Source organism: Molothrus aeneus, chromosome 4, assembly GCF_037042795.1.
Source record: "Molothrus aeneus isolate 106 chromosome 4, BPBGC_Maene_1.0, whole genome shotgun sequence".
In the NCBI taxonomy this organism is placed as follows: domain Eukaryota; kingdom Metazoa; phylum Chordata; class Aves; order Passeriformes; family Icteridae; genus Molothrus; species Molothrus aeneus.
The window spans coordinates 66,683,770-66,698,351 of record NC_089649.1 but is presented as its reverse complement, the minus strand read 5'-3'; the positions used below and the strand labels follow the sequence as shown (position 1 = coordinate 66,698,351).

Below are 14,582 nucleotides of genomic sequence, written 5' to 3'. Positions count from 1 at the left end.
GACCACCAAAGGACACTAGAATTTAATAAGACATTCTGTAAGATTGTCATGCATGTGAAAATCCTGTATGGTGCCTTTTTTAGGAATGCTTTCCCCTCCAAGTGGCTGCAGGTTAGTGATATAGAGCTGCCAGTCAGTTTTGCTTTCAACATTGCATTAAAATGAGCAAATAAGAAATTGATGTCATTATTTTATTTACTCTCTATTGTATAATCTTGGCACATAATTTCTGAAGCTAAAATACTGTACTGTTCAAACATTGGGCTGAAATAGTGTTTATTTTTTAGAAAGACTCTCAGGGCTTTTGGGGTTTTTTGCTACTTTTTACCAAAGTGTGTGATTAAAAATATTTTGTTTAACCAAAAACTGTGGAAATACATTACTGTGTTTATTGTTGAACTAGCTTACACTGGAACTCTTTTGCCTTTATCCCCTAATTTACCAGAAGAAATTATTTGTACTTTATGGCAGGTTAGTATTTCTCTGGCACTGGTGAAGTGTATTTGATGGAGAAATTACAGATAGAATCAATCTGTTTAACAAGAATTTGGCTGAACGTTTTTCTGATGATGGCAAATGACAGAGATGTTGCAGAGTTTCCTTAATTCCTTTTTTACCTAGCTCTAACCTCTTCACATAGTTTAAGTGCTCAACTATTGCATTAAAACCAGCAGCTGTATATGTCGTAGGTTGCTATGGTCAGATATTTTCGTCTACTTTTTTTTTCCCTTGTCATCTGCTGAAAACCTGGTCAGATAAAATTAATCAAAACTTTTCAGGCCCTTTAAAGTAATTCTTTCAAGTATTGGTTTATGTGCTTTGCCAGATTGTGACTGGTGTCATGAGTGAAGCCAGTGTTCATGTATGATGGCTCTGCAGTCCACAGAAAGCAAGGCAGGAATGACACCCAAGGATATTAGTGAGTGAGAGGAATTGGATATGGACAGAGAAAATCCTCTCAAATAACTCTGGAACTGATTGGGTCAAGAACTATGTGGAAGAAAGGGATTGTAGGGTTCCTTTAGGAATTTTATGTCCTTATCAAGACATCTGTTATCTAGGTATCTTCATCTTGCTTGTTATGAGTAGCAGACATTCAGGCTGCAATTTTTTTCCCTTAGTTTAGCTGTATTTTTTTCCTCTTCATATTTCCTTAAATTTGGGGTGGGATTGTTGTTGTTAACTTCAGATATCTTAAAATCAGATACCTAAGCTTAAGCTGGTTACCCTAATTTCTTTTCATGATTAAGAGAAAGAAACATTTACCATCAGAGGGACAGTCATTGTCTCCTAAGATTAGTATTTAAAATGAGTCAAGTAATTGCTCTCTGGGGTTGCCTGTTTTTCACTACAGACTGTTGGCAGCTTAGGGTGGAAATAATGTGAATATTAATATGAAATTATATGAATGCTGTTGAGAAAATCTTTGTTTGCCTGTCTGTCTGTAAATGTAGGTAAGGTCTCCAGTTTTAAAATAGCTTTCTAATGGGTTAGCTTAATTTCTTAGAGGAACACCTGTTAATTTCTCAGATTTATGGACACTGTGTAGGAGAATCTGGAAGAAAGAATCTGTATAAGGCTCAGCTGATTGTTTGCTCTTTCCCATGGTCTCAGTTTATTGCAAAATCCTCTGATTCCAGCTTCTGCTTCTCTGCTGCTGCAGGAGTCCAGCTATCAGGAATGAGATCAACCTCGTTAAGATCAAACTGTTTCCTCCTTGATCTGTGCTTAATCATAGAAGTATTTTGTTATGAAGAATGTTAAGTACAGAATTACAAAGTTATTCACTGAATCTGGAAATTGGATAACTGACTCTAGATGTCAGATCATGAACTAAAGCTAAAACTTGTAATAGCTTAGCAGGTTAAACAGGAAATCAATACTAGACAGGCTTTGGTGGTATTTTAAAAATATCTTCATAATACAGGAGCCATAAGAAAGACTGGTAGATTCCTAGGGGTTTTTAATTCACTAGTAATTCCCTTCCTTTCACATGTGAGTTTAGCACAGGTTGATAAAGTCATCTCTATGTATTTTCTTACAATTTTGTGTGTGAATTATTTCCATTTGTTGTTTTCGCAGATTTACCTCTGAGCATCGATTTTGGGCACCCAGTGAAGTAGAGGAAGAGGTGGAAAATAAAGAAATAACAGAAATGTTAAAAACCAGGTATATAACATTTGCTGGCAAGTTTGAGCCAGTGAAACATAAATGTCGAGCACCCATGCCTGATGGAACTCTGTGTGAAAGACAAGATCGGATCAAGGTAGGCACCAAGTTACAGCATGGAGAAGGTCTCCTTAAAACAGCCATAAAAATTTATTTCACATTGTAAGTATAGCTCAGGGGAGTGGAAGAACATTGTGGTGGAGGAGTTCATTGTTAGTATGTGCTTTGTAAGGGAAACATCCTTTTGGTAAAGAAACTGTAAACATTTAAAGAACTCTCGATTTTTTTGGCATTCATCATAGGTTATCTGGATGTTACTTATTACTGTGATGTGTGAGTACCTGGCAGTAAGGCAGAGATAGTTCTTTGCCTTACTGCCAGGTACTCAAATTTTTGCTCAGAGGAATATTTGTTATTAACTATTTCTAGAAACTTACATGTTTGAGGGGCAAAGAAATTTTATTTACAAATTAAGTTTTATGAAAGCTAAACTCTACACAGCCTCAAATTATGAGCACTACTGAGCAGAATTGCCTAAATACTTTGTTCTAGTATTTCTGTTCTTCCTGTATTATCTGAGTATGAAGGATCTGAATGCACTTCAGTACTTTTAATGGGACAGGGATATAGCATAAACAACAATATATGATGCAGCATTGGTGCCATAGTTCCAGCCTGGACAGGATGTGCTACCTGGTCTCTTGAAATTGTGTATTTGTTTCAAAAAGAGGTTATTTCTTTGACATTCTGAATATATTAAACACATTATGTTTATGGGATTCTGATGCTTTCTAAAGAGGACTGGGATTCAAGTGTAGTTTTGTTGCTCAATTCCAGTTTCCACCTTTAAGCTGTGTTGAATAAAAGGTAAACATTTTCATTCAAAAACTGTGAGATTTTTTTCTTTCCCCCCATTTCTTTCTCAAGTGCCCTTTCCATGGAAAGATAATTCCTCGGGATGACTCTGGGATTCCTGTGAATGCAGAGGACAGAGCCAGAGAAGAAAAGATGAAGTTTGAGAAGCAAGCAGCCCAGCCAGGTCTGTGTCTGCATACCATCTTAAATAAATAAAAATAAAAAAAAATACTAGGCAGAGGTGGGAAGTACTTGCTACCTGTTTTGCTCCTAACCACATTCTTACATTTGCATTTGCATTGCTATTGATTTTAAATTACAGCTCATTTGGAGTGGTTCTTGCTTATGTGATAAATATGGATACATGTGTAGATAGAATAATGTTAACATTGCATTTGAGCTTTATTTCCAGTGGATTTTGTAATGGTCCCAACACTGCTCAGACAGACCAGTTATAGCCTTTGTCTTAAGGAACATGATTATCAAGGATGGTTGGACCTGTTCCCTGGGAAGTGCTTGGCAGTAACTGTTCTGTGCTTCTGCAAAGATATCTAATCTTGCTGGTCTCTGACAGTAGTGATTTATGCAATATAATGATAATATTATTAGGATCACTGTGTTGCCACCAGTTTTGAGAGGGTGTGTTGGATTTTTGTTTTTAAATAATTGGGAATAGGCAACAAAAGTATTGGCCTTCTTCTTGCAGCCTTCAGGTGTGGAGGGGAGGGCTCCTTCTTCCCCAAGATAATTTGGACATTTTTAGCCAAGGTGCAGCTCTGGACTGGTAGGTGAGAAATGCAGGCAGTAAATACACAGGCAGGAAGACTTCCAAGGGGAATAAAAGGCTTTCTTGCAGTAAGTACAGCTGAACCCTGTTAGTGATGGACAGGTGGACTACAACCAGGAAGCTACTGGCAGTTGATGGACTGCAGAGGAAGGTGAGAGAGAGGGATCTATCCAGCAAAGACACAGTGTATAACTGGAGGGGACAGCTTTTCTTTAATCTAGCTTCCCTCAGCAGGTCTTAGTTTTCTCTGGTTTGAGCTATTTATTGTAGGTGAGTATTCTGGATTTTAATTAAACTTACCCATAGGCATTAGCATTTTGATATCCTGTACAATGCTCCCTTGCAAGAGTTCTCTCTTCAGGTTTGACTGCCTTGGTGTTTGACTGTTATGCATATTATTAATAAAAGTACTAAACCTTTAATGAAACCTCTTGAGAGCCTGAGGAGCAGTTACCTGTATTCAAAACAGAAATCTGCATTCAGAAAGGTCTCTGTGGAATGAATGTGCATTAAAACATAGAATTGACCCACCCAGTGTCCTTTAATACTTGTTTGACCATCTTTGAGTGGCAGTGCTTGGTGATTACAGCAGCACAGCAGTGCAGCAATTACTGAACACCTTCTGGTATTTGCAGGTGTCAAAGTGCTACATTTGCAGGTAGTTTCCATCCCTGTCCAGGCAGAGGAAGTGCTCTGAACTGGAATCCAGCCAGCAGAACACACACTGTTGGACTGTCACAGGGAAACCAGGATAGGAGTGTGGATGTTGTGTTAAAAAGGAAAGTTCCAGCTTAGTTATGACAAACTCCAACTAGCAAATTAAACTGATAGGTGTTGTTGAAATCTCAAACTGGAAACTAATATTCTGGTATAAAAATCACTTGGACTGAAAAATATTGATTTTTTTTCCCTGTGAAATTGCCATTGCTTGAGGCTAGACATAGTATTTATTTTTATTACAGTGTCAGCTCGGTGTTGTTAGAGGCTTCTCACCTCTGGTCCACAAGGATGTGTCTGTTAGTCCCAAACCAGTGTTGGCATTGCTTCTTGTGTTACGGAGTGTGGTTGTTAAGCTGAAATGTCACACAAAGGTCCAGCCCATCTGGCTGGGGACATACTGCACAAGCTGTGGCACTCAATTTGGACAAAATCCTCCATGTTTCTAAAGCCATAGATTTACCAGATGTCACTAAATACTTCTATCCACTTTATTTTTTGCTCTGCCTTGCTAATTTTCTATTTGCTTTAGAGTATTTTCATCAACTTTTTAGGGTTTTTTTTTTTTGCTTGTTTTGAGGCTTGTGGTTTGGAGGGGTGTGTTTGGTTGGTTTTCAGTGGTGTTTGGTTTTGGGGTTTTTTTGATTACAAAGGTCTTGAAGCAATTCTGAGCAGTGCAGCTATGGGAAATACACAACTGGGAACCCACTGGACAGTCAGGAACTGTTTGATTGACAACATCATTAATGATGGCAGTTTGAAAAATCTGGAAAAAACCACTTTAAATTTGGGGATCAGTTGTATGGTTAAATTGCACCAAAATTCTTCTTGCATCTCCTTCCTATGGGATGGTAGATTTGTTTCTATCTTTGTGTGATTAAAGGGGGAAACAAATAGGTTTGTGTGCTAATGACTGTGTTTTGACAACACTGTCATTGTTATTATGGATCATTTATTATCTTAGTACAAAATTTTAAACTCCAGCTGATGTCCACAGAGAGGTGCTTTGGGCTCTTCAGTCCTGGAACCGTGAATCACTTGGGATTACCCTGACCCGCTAATCTGCAGCGTTCATCCTTTTCCCATAGTTCACACACAGGAGCAAATTAAGTGCCTATTTTTTGTGTCAACCCTGAAGAGTATCTGGTTTTTCAGCCCTTAGTGACTTGTTAACAAACAGGTATCAGGACAGGCTGGTGAAGGCAGGCCGCTGGCCACTCAGATGTGAAATAGCGTCTCTTTACTAACTACAGTATCGATTCCCGCCTACCCTTGCAAACTGTGTAATTTTCTTTTCCCTGCTGCTAAACTCAGTAACAATGTATGAAGAGCTTTAGGGGCCCATCAATGCTCAAAAAGCCTGCTCTTCCCTGGCATTCTATTGATTTTTCTCAAAAGCTTTTAAATTGCTCCTTCATTTTACTCAAATGCTCATTTCATCTCTACTGGATGCCGGCATTTTTTCGTTGTGTTTAAACAATTGCTCCATTCACGGGGTTCCTAAACTGTGACGCCTTCTTATTACTGGGAGATAAACTGTTTAGACAGTTTTCCTTAATCTTGGATTAATCGTTCCTGTATCTGAATTGTGCTGTTCTGTATTCCCTCACTTCAAAAAAAAAAAAAGTCAGTGAGGTCTTATGATCTATCAAGTATATGTGTTCTATTTTCTCCCTTTGTAACTCTCCTATGCAACTCTTGAACTTGGTTTTCCTCGTGCTTTTTGGTGTGTTGGATTTTAATCAGGCCTTGCTTTCATGTATGATGGTAGTTTAGATCTAACCTTTCCTTGGAAAATTGCTCTGCTGTTCCTTAACACTGTGTTCTTAAGTGAGGACATTGCCTCTGACCTTCCTGAAATGTTGTTAGCAGCATTTGTCACACTCAGTGACCATCTTGGTGTATAAATGAAGTTGTAGAGTCCTTTAGGACTGTTTATTTCTCTATATTTACAAAGTTGTTACGTAAGAGGAGTAGACATTTGGTGTTACAGTTTCTGCAGGCAACAAAGGCTGACTGACTTAAGGGAAACTATGCCAAATGACTGGCAATTACTGTTGTTAAAATGCAGACTTCTGGCATTTCTGCTGAGTGTGGACCATGTTCTTTTTGAAGTAGTACTTCCTACAATTTTTTCCAACCTAAATGCTCAAAGTCTTTACAATGAAATGAATTTTTTCTAAATTTCCCCTTGGCAGATGTCCATCCTCCAGCCACATTTTTACTTTGTACTTTGTGCTACCTTGTTTTGATACACAAGACTACACTGAAGGTGAAAAACTGCAGCTTCATTAAACAGTCCACAGTCTAAATTGTTCATGCTTTTTCCTCTGGTGGCATGTAGGATCAGAATCCACTTACAGTGTGTGTCTGGATTCTGAAGCATTAAGGTTTTGAAAAAATTTGAAGCAAGATTTTGTTTAGATAAATTAACTTGTGCCATTGTCAAGAGAAGAAACTTGATTTAGATAATTAATCTGAGGCAATGTGGGATACTTAGAAAGCAGTATCTTTTTCAGATGCAAAATGGGTGTCATGGCAACAGGGTCATGTTATCCTACTCAAGCATTTTATGGAGATGTCTGATAGCAGTTCATGTTTTAAAGTAAATATTATTGAAGAAAAGAAATCACAATGTTGCCAGCCCTACTCTGCTAAAAAGTTGATATATTCAATTTTTTTAGGCTTATTTTTAAGCTTATGCTGAATTTATTTCTGCAGATAAGTTCCTCAGCTACATTGTTGGCATTTTCAAATAATAATCACTATGTTTATTCACCTCTCCTGCATGGAATAGTTTCCTTGGAACTTAGTTCCTGTGCCACTGAAAAACCTTGACCTAGGTCTTCCTACAGAACAGTTTTATCCATAGGAGCTACTAATACAGACTGGCAGGGCTTCTTCACCCAGATCTGTCATTTTGGGAAACTGCTTTATCCTCCCCTTCCTTTGTGTGTGCAACTTGTGTGGCTCTGCCCTCACCTACTGCTGACAAGAGCCTCTTCCTTAGGGGACTGCAAATCCTCCCTGGGTTTGGGGTTTCAAAGTTCATGTTTTGTCTTTTGAGCAGAGTGGAGAGATCCAGAATTCATGAGAGAAATTGAAGCTGCTACAGGACTGGATCTTGGTTCCTCTAAAAGTAATGGAAAAGGACAGAAAAAGAAAGGGAAGAAGCAAAAATATCCAAATCTGACAGACCTGAAGCAACAGGCTAACACGTCTCGTTCCCGCCTTGAGAAGAAAGTCTTCAATAAGTAAGATACTTCTGTTCTTTAAAGCTTGTTAATTCCTATTTCTGTTTGATTCAACAGTACTTTCTGTTTCTACATTAACATGCACTTACTAATCAGATTCTCTGGCTAACTGCAAGCAAGAATATCTTCCATATGTCTGGAGGGTAAAAAATAGCAGGTACTGACAAACAAGGTTATTTCTTCAAGAGTGATTTTTAACTAATTTGCAAAATTTCCCATGAAAGGCTTTTTTCATCCTGTCTCAATTTTTTAAAAACTTTAATTGCTGGTTTGGCTTCTCTGGATGATCATTTATTAGTCAGGCACAGCATCTCAGGTGGCTGTGGGCCTGCCAGCCACTCCCAAATGTGCTTTAAAACATACAGTAGCTCCATCTGTCCACTATTAACACCATTTTTGATGCCTGTTCTTGCTTAGATGTGGCTACAACGTTAATTTGCCTGAGCATGCACTGGTCTTTATCAAATGGGAAGCAGCTGCAGCTATTTAAAGAGTTTCACATGTCAAAAATGAAGTTGTCAAATCAAAAAAGAAAAATTATTATAAAATCATTAATGGTGGGTTATTCTCTAAGGATACTGGATGAGTTGAACAGCATCCAGGACACAATATTTGTTTAAACTCAATTTTCCCTTCTCTGATGTACTGGTTATAATAACAAAGCCAAATCCACATTATTTTTTGTTATGAAAATAGCACATTTTATGTGAATTTCTCATGTTACCTGGTCTTAGTTAGAAGTCAGAGACATACAGTTCTAGTGATTAGAATTTCATATCATGGTTTACTGTGGCTTGTGCTAATGATTTTGAGTGTGTGTTAGTGCCAGGCATAGGGAATCAAACCTGTCAAGTTTTTAATAGGTTTCATGCTTTGCAGCACTAAACAAGATGATAACCTTGGCTCCTTATAACAACCCCAAATTACTTGAAATGTATAGGTGATAAACCCAGGCTCTAGTCTGCCAATAAAGCTAAGTGAAATTGCACACAGATCATCAAAGTGGGATCTCATTTCATTTACAGTATCACACAATCCACTGGTGCTAATGTAAAACCTACATGACATGAAAGTGGCAGGGCCACTCTGCACTGCTAAAGGCTCACTTTTCTCCTACCAATTAGGTAATATTTGAAGTGCAAAACCATGACCACATTTTCCTTACTCTGGTAACTTTATTGGCAGACTTTTGTTAAAAGTATACCTCTTCCAGGGTGTTTTTTCAGAATGTTGGTTTTCATTGCACTCGCTGCTGAGAAAATCTTTAATCCCACCATTTAGAGTGTTATTAAGAAGAAACCTCTTTCAGATGTTTCAAAATGGCTTTGGAAATGAAGCCATTACAGAGAACAGTTACCAAACCAGAAGTCAGCTTGTTTATTGGCGATAACCCTGGAAGGAGAGCTGGAATAGTGTGTAAGGGCTGAACCTGAAGGACACTGCCCAGATGCATGTCTTAGCTTCATTTTCCTGTACAGCTGGGGAACATCCTCAGAAGTGATAAATGCAGACTGTGACAGTGTAGAGTCTTAAGAGCACGGGCCTTGAAACAATCTGCTTGTGTGATGGAACTTGCCAAATTTGTAGAAATCAAAGGAGACATCAGTCAGTGCCCTGCTTTTGAATGGGCCAGTCCCTCAAACCAAGCCTGTAGCTGCTCTCCCTCACACATCAGCCATGTTTACCTGGAGATGTGCTGGGGGATAACAGCCTTCATAGGCAGGGGGACAGCTGAGGACACCTGCAAACATCAGCCTCAGATGGCTGAGCTTCTGTTCCAGAGGCATCTGAAGTAACCAGTAAAAATTGGAACTTCAGAATCCAGTGAGGAACAAAATTCCAGAGGCAAGGTGCCCTCAGCCCTGCACAGCAGCTGCTTTAAGTTTCTGAGGGAGCAGATATTCACAGCAGAACATTTTCCTGACTGCTTCTGCTTCTTCTTACTGTTCTGTGTTTGTGAACCCATTCCTCTGCCTTACCAGCTGGAGGATGTAGGGGCCTGCTCTCTCTCTGCCTTTTATGACAATCTCCTACTCCTGTTCATGCTGTTCATCACCTTCCTCAGCCTCAAAATCTTAGCTGTGTCATCTTCACTCAAAAGTTTGTGGAGGGGGAAAAAAGAGGAGGTGTCTGAATTACCCAGCTCAGAAGCATTGCAGCCCCTCCCTAGAGAAATCTCTGGGCACATTTTTACTGGGAGGAAACAATGGCAGCCAATGGAGCAGCAACAGGGAGACAGACAGGCCCTCACTGGATTTGGGTGCATCAGAAAGCTTAACAGCTCTGAAGTTCTTTCTCTCACTTCCTTTTTGAATCTGAAGGATGTTCCAGAGCCTTCTCCAAGTGTAGGAATGTGCCTCCTCTTGAAGGAATGACAAAACTATCCTTTGTCCCCTTAAAAAGGAAATAAGCCCAGAAGTTTCTCTCCTCAATTAGGTGAAAAGATATCTCATAGGGCCTTGAGGACTTCACCTCAAACTTAAGGATTCCTAATTGGACAGGAGCCAAAAAGTCCAGCCTGAGAATTTACTAGAAAAAGAAGAGAACAAAGAAACTAATGGCTTTTGTGAGGTGTTTTACCAAGGGTAGGAGGGCCTCTTGCACCTGGATTGGATTTTCTCTGTAAAGAGTTTTGTTATTTTGCCTTTTATTAAAACCTTTTTGTTTCCAACACTACCACAGAAGCCATTCTGCTGATTTTATGCCTTCTAAGGTAGCTGAGCTATCTTGGGTGTGAAATAGACCTCCAAGAGTTTATGAGACCTGGCTTGAGGAGACTCATATTTGATCCAAGCACAGCAGGAGATGCAGAGGGCTCAGGTCTTGCCCATCCTGAGGCAGCAGAGATCCCATTTGCAAGTGATGTGTGAGTGAGGTGTTGGCCACACTGTCCTGCCTGTGCTGAATTCTTCTGCAGCAGAAGCCTGTCCTGGAGAGATAGACAATAATCTCTGGTGTCTTCCTAAATGAGAGTTGTTCTTGTGGATTAAAAGCTGCTGCTCAGGAATGGGGATGCTGCTGGTGGGAGCAAAAGAGTCTAACTCAGCCCACATCTGATGAAACAGAGTTTTAGTAACCTGTGGAAGCTCACATGAACTGAACAGCCAACCCTTCCCTCACAAAAACATTCTGGCTTGTGGGTTTGATTTCATAAGGGTTTCTGAGTATTAATTTTTTAGGATCGTGTTAGATACTTACAGGTTTTTTTTTCCCTGAGACCACTTAGGTGCTTTTGAAAATCAAACTTGCTCCATGTGGCTCTAAGAAATAATGCTGGGAGGGTGGAATACCCAGCTATTAAACTGAAAGACTTGAATTTGTTTACTCCTGTTAATAAAATCATTGCTGAATTAAACTATTTATATTGCTGCAACTAATTTAGTTAACAAGACAAATCTGTTCAGCCTCATCAATGCCATGCTCAGAAGCCTGATAGTGATTAATCAAATTCCCCAACATTCATAAATGTTCTCTGAGATTGAGTAGACTCAACAGAAATATTATTATTGTTTTGTTTCTCTTTCAGAGGGGCCATGAAACGGGTCATGAAAGCCATGAACCGGGTGGACCAAAGGAAGCACGAGAAGTTTGCCAACCAGTTTAACTATGCACTGAATTAAATTCTTAATCACCTCTGCCCTTCTTTATTGCAAGAGTGCAACTGCAAAACCCTTAATCAAAGATATTTCTATTTACACTACAATACTTTGCTAAGCACATTTTTATGGGTGTCATTTTTAAATTGTTTCCAAGTTTAACTTATTTGATAGTGAATATTAATTTTGGAAGAGATGTGGTGGTGTGGAATTGAATGCATTTAAAAAGTTGATAATTATTTGAAATATGCATGAGATGTTTTATGACTTGTACATAATTTGGGTAAACTGTTCATGTTTTGGGGCTTGGTCTTTTCCTTCCTAAGGGACTCATGTAATTTATACTTCCTTTGACAGTATGTATGTTTAATTTTGCACTTCCAGGCCTGCAGGGAAAAAGATACTTTAAAAACAATTTGATTGCTGCCAGGGATGGCAATGCACAGAGCATTTTCTCAGCCTTCTGTACTAACAGAGCCACACCAAGCAGCACAGCAGCTCCTGCAGCACCTCTACAAAAACCTTGGTGCACAGTAAAAAAATCCCAATCAGTTGATGCCTTCAGATGATAAATGGAGCAGAGTTTGATTTCTGCAAACTGAATTCCAGGGGCTAAGTCAGTCTTGGTAGCTGTGGCACAGATGGGAAAGCTGAAATGGCCAAGATCATCCTGGCCTGCTTCTTCCCAAAATGGCATCCCAGTGTCTCTCAGAGCTGCTCCTGGGCAGCACATTGTGAAAGTCTGTACAGGTACACAGAATGTGCTCCACTTGAACTGCAGTCAAAAAAGCTCCAGTATGAGGTGAAAATAAGAAGTTTAAGAAAATCACTTGAGTGGCACAAGTGAACTGCCTGGCTTGGAACAGATAAAATTACATCAGGCTAAAGCCCCAGAGTCTAAGGACCTAGCTATAAACACAAGCACCTGGAATCTTCTAACTCCACAGAGTTAATGTACATTTGGATCCACTGTGGGTTGTAGTTCTTGGCTGGGTACTTAAACAAATCTCCCAAACTTGTTTGCTGGCTGTAGTCCAGCTTAAGGAGAGAGAATGAAACAGTGACCAGTTGTGCTCTTACAGCATTTCTTACAGCTTTCTGGGTAAAGAAAATCCAGACAATCAGGAGGGTTATGTTTGAAAATCAATTTCAAAGTGACCTGCAAAAGTCTCTAATACTTGCAGAGTAGAATGGATTCTCTATAGCACAGGCTTAGTTACTCACCTGTTGGAGGTGTTTTCTCATGTGTAAGGAGACTCTTAAGATTTAAAATTGGGAAAATTTTAACAACTCAGTGTAGCTTCTGACCACCTCAGACAAAAGCTAATTTACAGTTTGCCAAATACTTTCTGACTTGCACAAGTACTGCATAGAAAGCAATTGATGCTGTTGTTTGATAATTTATCTTGTGAAGCTGTGGCTGTTTTTAAGGGGGGCCCGGCTGAAGGGATTTAGAGAGTCCAGCCACCTTCAGTTACACCGGCACTCCCCTGGCACGAAGCCAGTGGCATGTGCCGACCGTGGGTGGGGCGAGAGGAAACAGTCACCGATATTGAAGCAACCATGCCGCAGGAGTGAAGAAAAGAGACGGCCCTCCTCTGCTGGGTGAATTAACTTGGTTTAATCCAGGGTAGGGGAAGTGCAGGGTGGCCACCCAAAGGTGGCGAGCGGAGGAGGAGCCCCGGGCCCCTCCGGGGACCGGGTTTTACAGGGAAGGGGTGGGTACACAAGAAACCAATCATAGAACGAAAATTTGCATACATTGAAGACTGATGGGTGGTGTGGATCAATGGGGATAGGTCAGGGGAGGAGCCCAGGCCTACCAGCCAATCACTCGACACCCTAGCTGGAAGATTCTGGAACTTGGGGCGGGGTGTCGGTGACTGGCAGAAGGCCTGGGGAGGGGATACAAGGACAAATAAGGGATAATGAGGGAAAATGAGGAGGGGAAAACCGTGATTGACATAACTGGGGGTTTGAGCCAGACCAACTTGCCAAGCTAGGAGAGGGGAGAACGGAACAAACCAAACACAAACCACAACATCTCCCCCTTTTTTGTTTTAAAAAGAAAAGGAAGGGAGAAAGCAAACAGTCCCTTATAATCAGGCGGCAGTTGTCTCTTGTGCTGTTTTAAAGTCCAGGCTTCCACCGCTCACGCTTTCAGAGTCTGAAGTCGAGGCAGGGTCCTCCTCGACATCTGAAAGCTCCAGATGGTTTATGTTGGCCGCTGAGGCATTCAGCAGAAGTCTCTTAACCAATCCCCACATTAGGGAGCAGGCGATGACAATTGCGAATATAACTAAAACAAAATATAAGACGGACCGAACTATGGACCCAGCCCATCCTGACAGTCCCCAGCCCTTGAACAGGTCCCCCAGCCAGTCCGATGTCTCACTCTTAACCTCGTGGACGAGCTCTTTCATCTTGCGTATGGAGACCCTCGCATCTTCTGCCTTGGATGACAGATTTAAACAGCACAGGCCCTCGAATTCCTCACAGCTGTGGTGGTGGAGTAGCAGGAGGAAGTCGATGGCCGCCCGATTTTGCAAGGTCGCCTTCCTAGTTGTTTCCTCGTCTGCGAGGAGGTCAGTCAAGGCAGCCGAGGTAAAATTTGCTTGCTTTGCCACCCAACACTCCAGGCGGCCCAATTCACCCAGAGACTTCGCGATCGACACCCACGGCAAAAAGAGAGTGAGCGCGACCGATTTTGGTTTGGCCCAATGTTCAATTTTGGAGTCGCAGTCCGGGTCGAAATCACGAAGATCTCTTTTGGATATTGCCAATTTAGACTGCGATCTCTTATATTTCCAATCCCTAATTTGAGTGACGTTGGGGTTAAGCAGCGTCAGCTTGCCAAACGTACAGACGCCTCCGGCCAGACGAGGGGGGATGCCAGCCCACGCCCGGTCTCCGCAAATGAAAAATGTTCCTCGGGGCAGCGCCAGCGGTTTGGTGCCTGAGGTAGATGCAAATGGCAACCGGATGGTGAAATTGCACCACCGTGCTGCTTGGTACTCCGGGCTAGGCGGCCCGATGTTGGAGTACCTCGAGGAACCGAAAAGGGGGGAATACTGAAACCAGATACAAGCCGATGCTCTAGCGGAGCCGACTAGATGGAGCTCTGGGGGGTCGGACTGTAGGGGGGTCAATTTCTTGAGCCCGTCCCTCCAGGCGTTCTGGGCGTCTAATAAACCTAAAGTAACA

The 14,582-nt window shown here is 41.0% G+C and overlaps 1 protein-coding gene across 2 annotated transcripts in view; it reads left to right on the top strand.

Moving 5' to 3' along the window:
• Positions 1–12,780, top strand: part of UVSSA (UV stimulated scaffold protein A) — a 44,223-nt gene extending 31,443 nt beyond the window's left edge. For both annotated transcript variants that reach the window (XM_066549230.1, XM_066549229.1), the window contains exons 10-13: positions 2,083–2,266; positions 3,097–3,208; positions 7,599–7,782; positions 11,309–12,780. In XM_066549230.1, the coding sequence (XP_066405327.1) occupies positions 2,083–2,266; positions 3,097–3,208; positions 7,599–7,782; positions 11,309–11,402 (574 nt within the window). In that variant the 3' untranslated portion in view covers positions 11,403–12,780. The remainder of the gene's footprint in view (positions 1–2,082; positions 2,267–3,096; positions 3,209–7,598; positions 7,783–11,308) is intronic.
• The last annotated feature ends 1,802 nt before the right edge of the window (positions 12,781–14,582 follow it).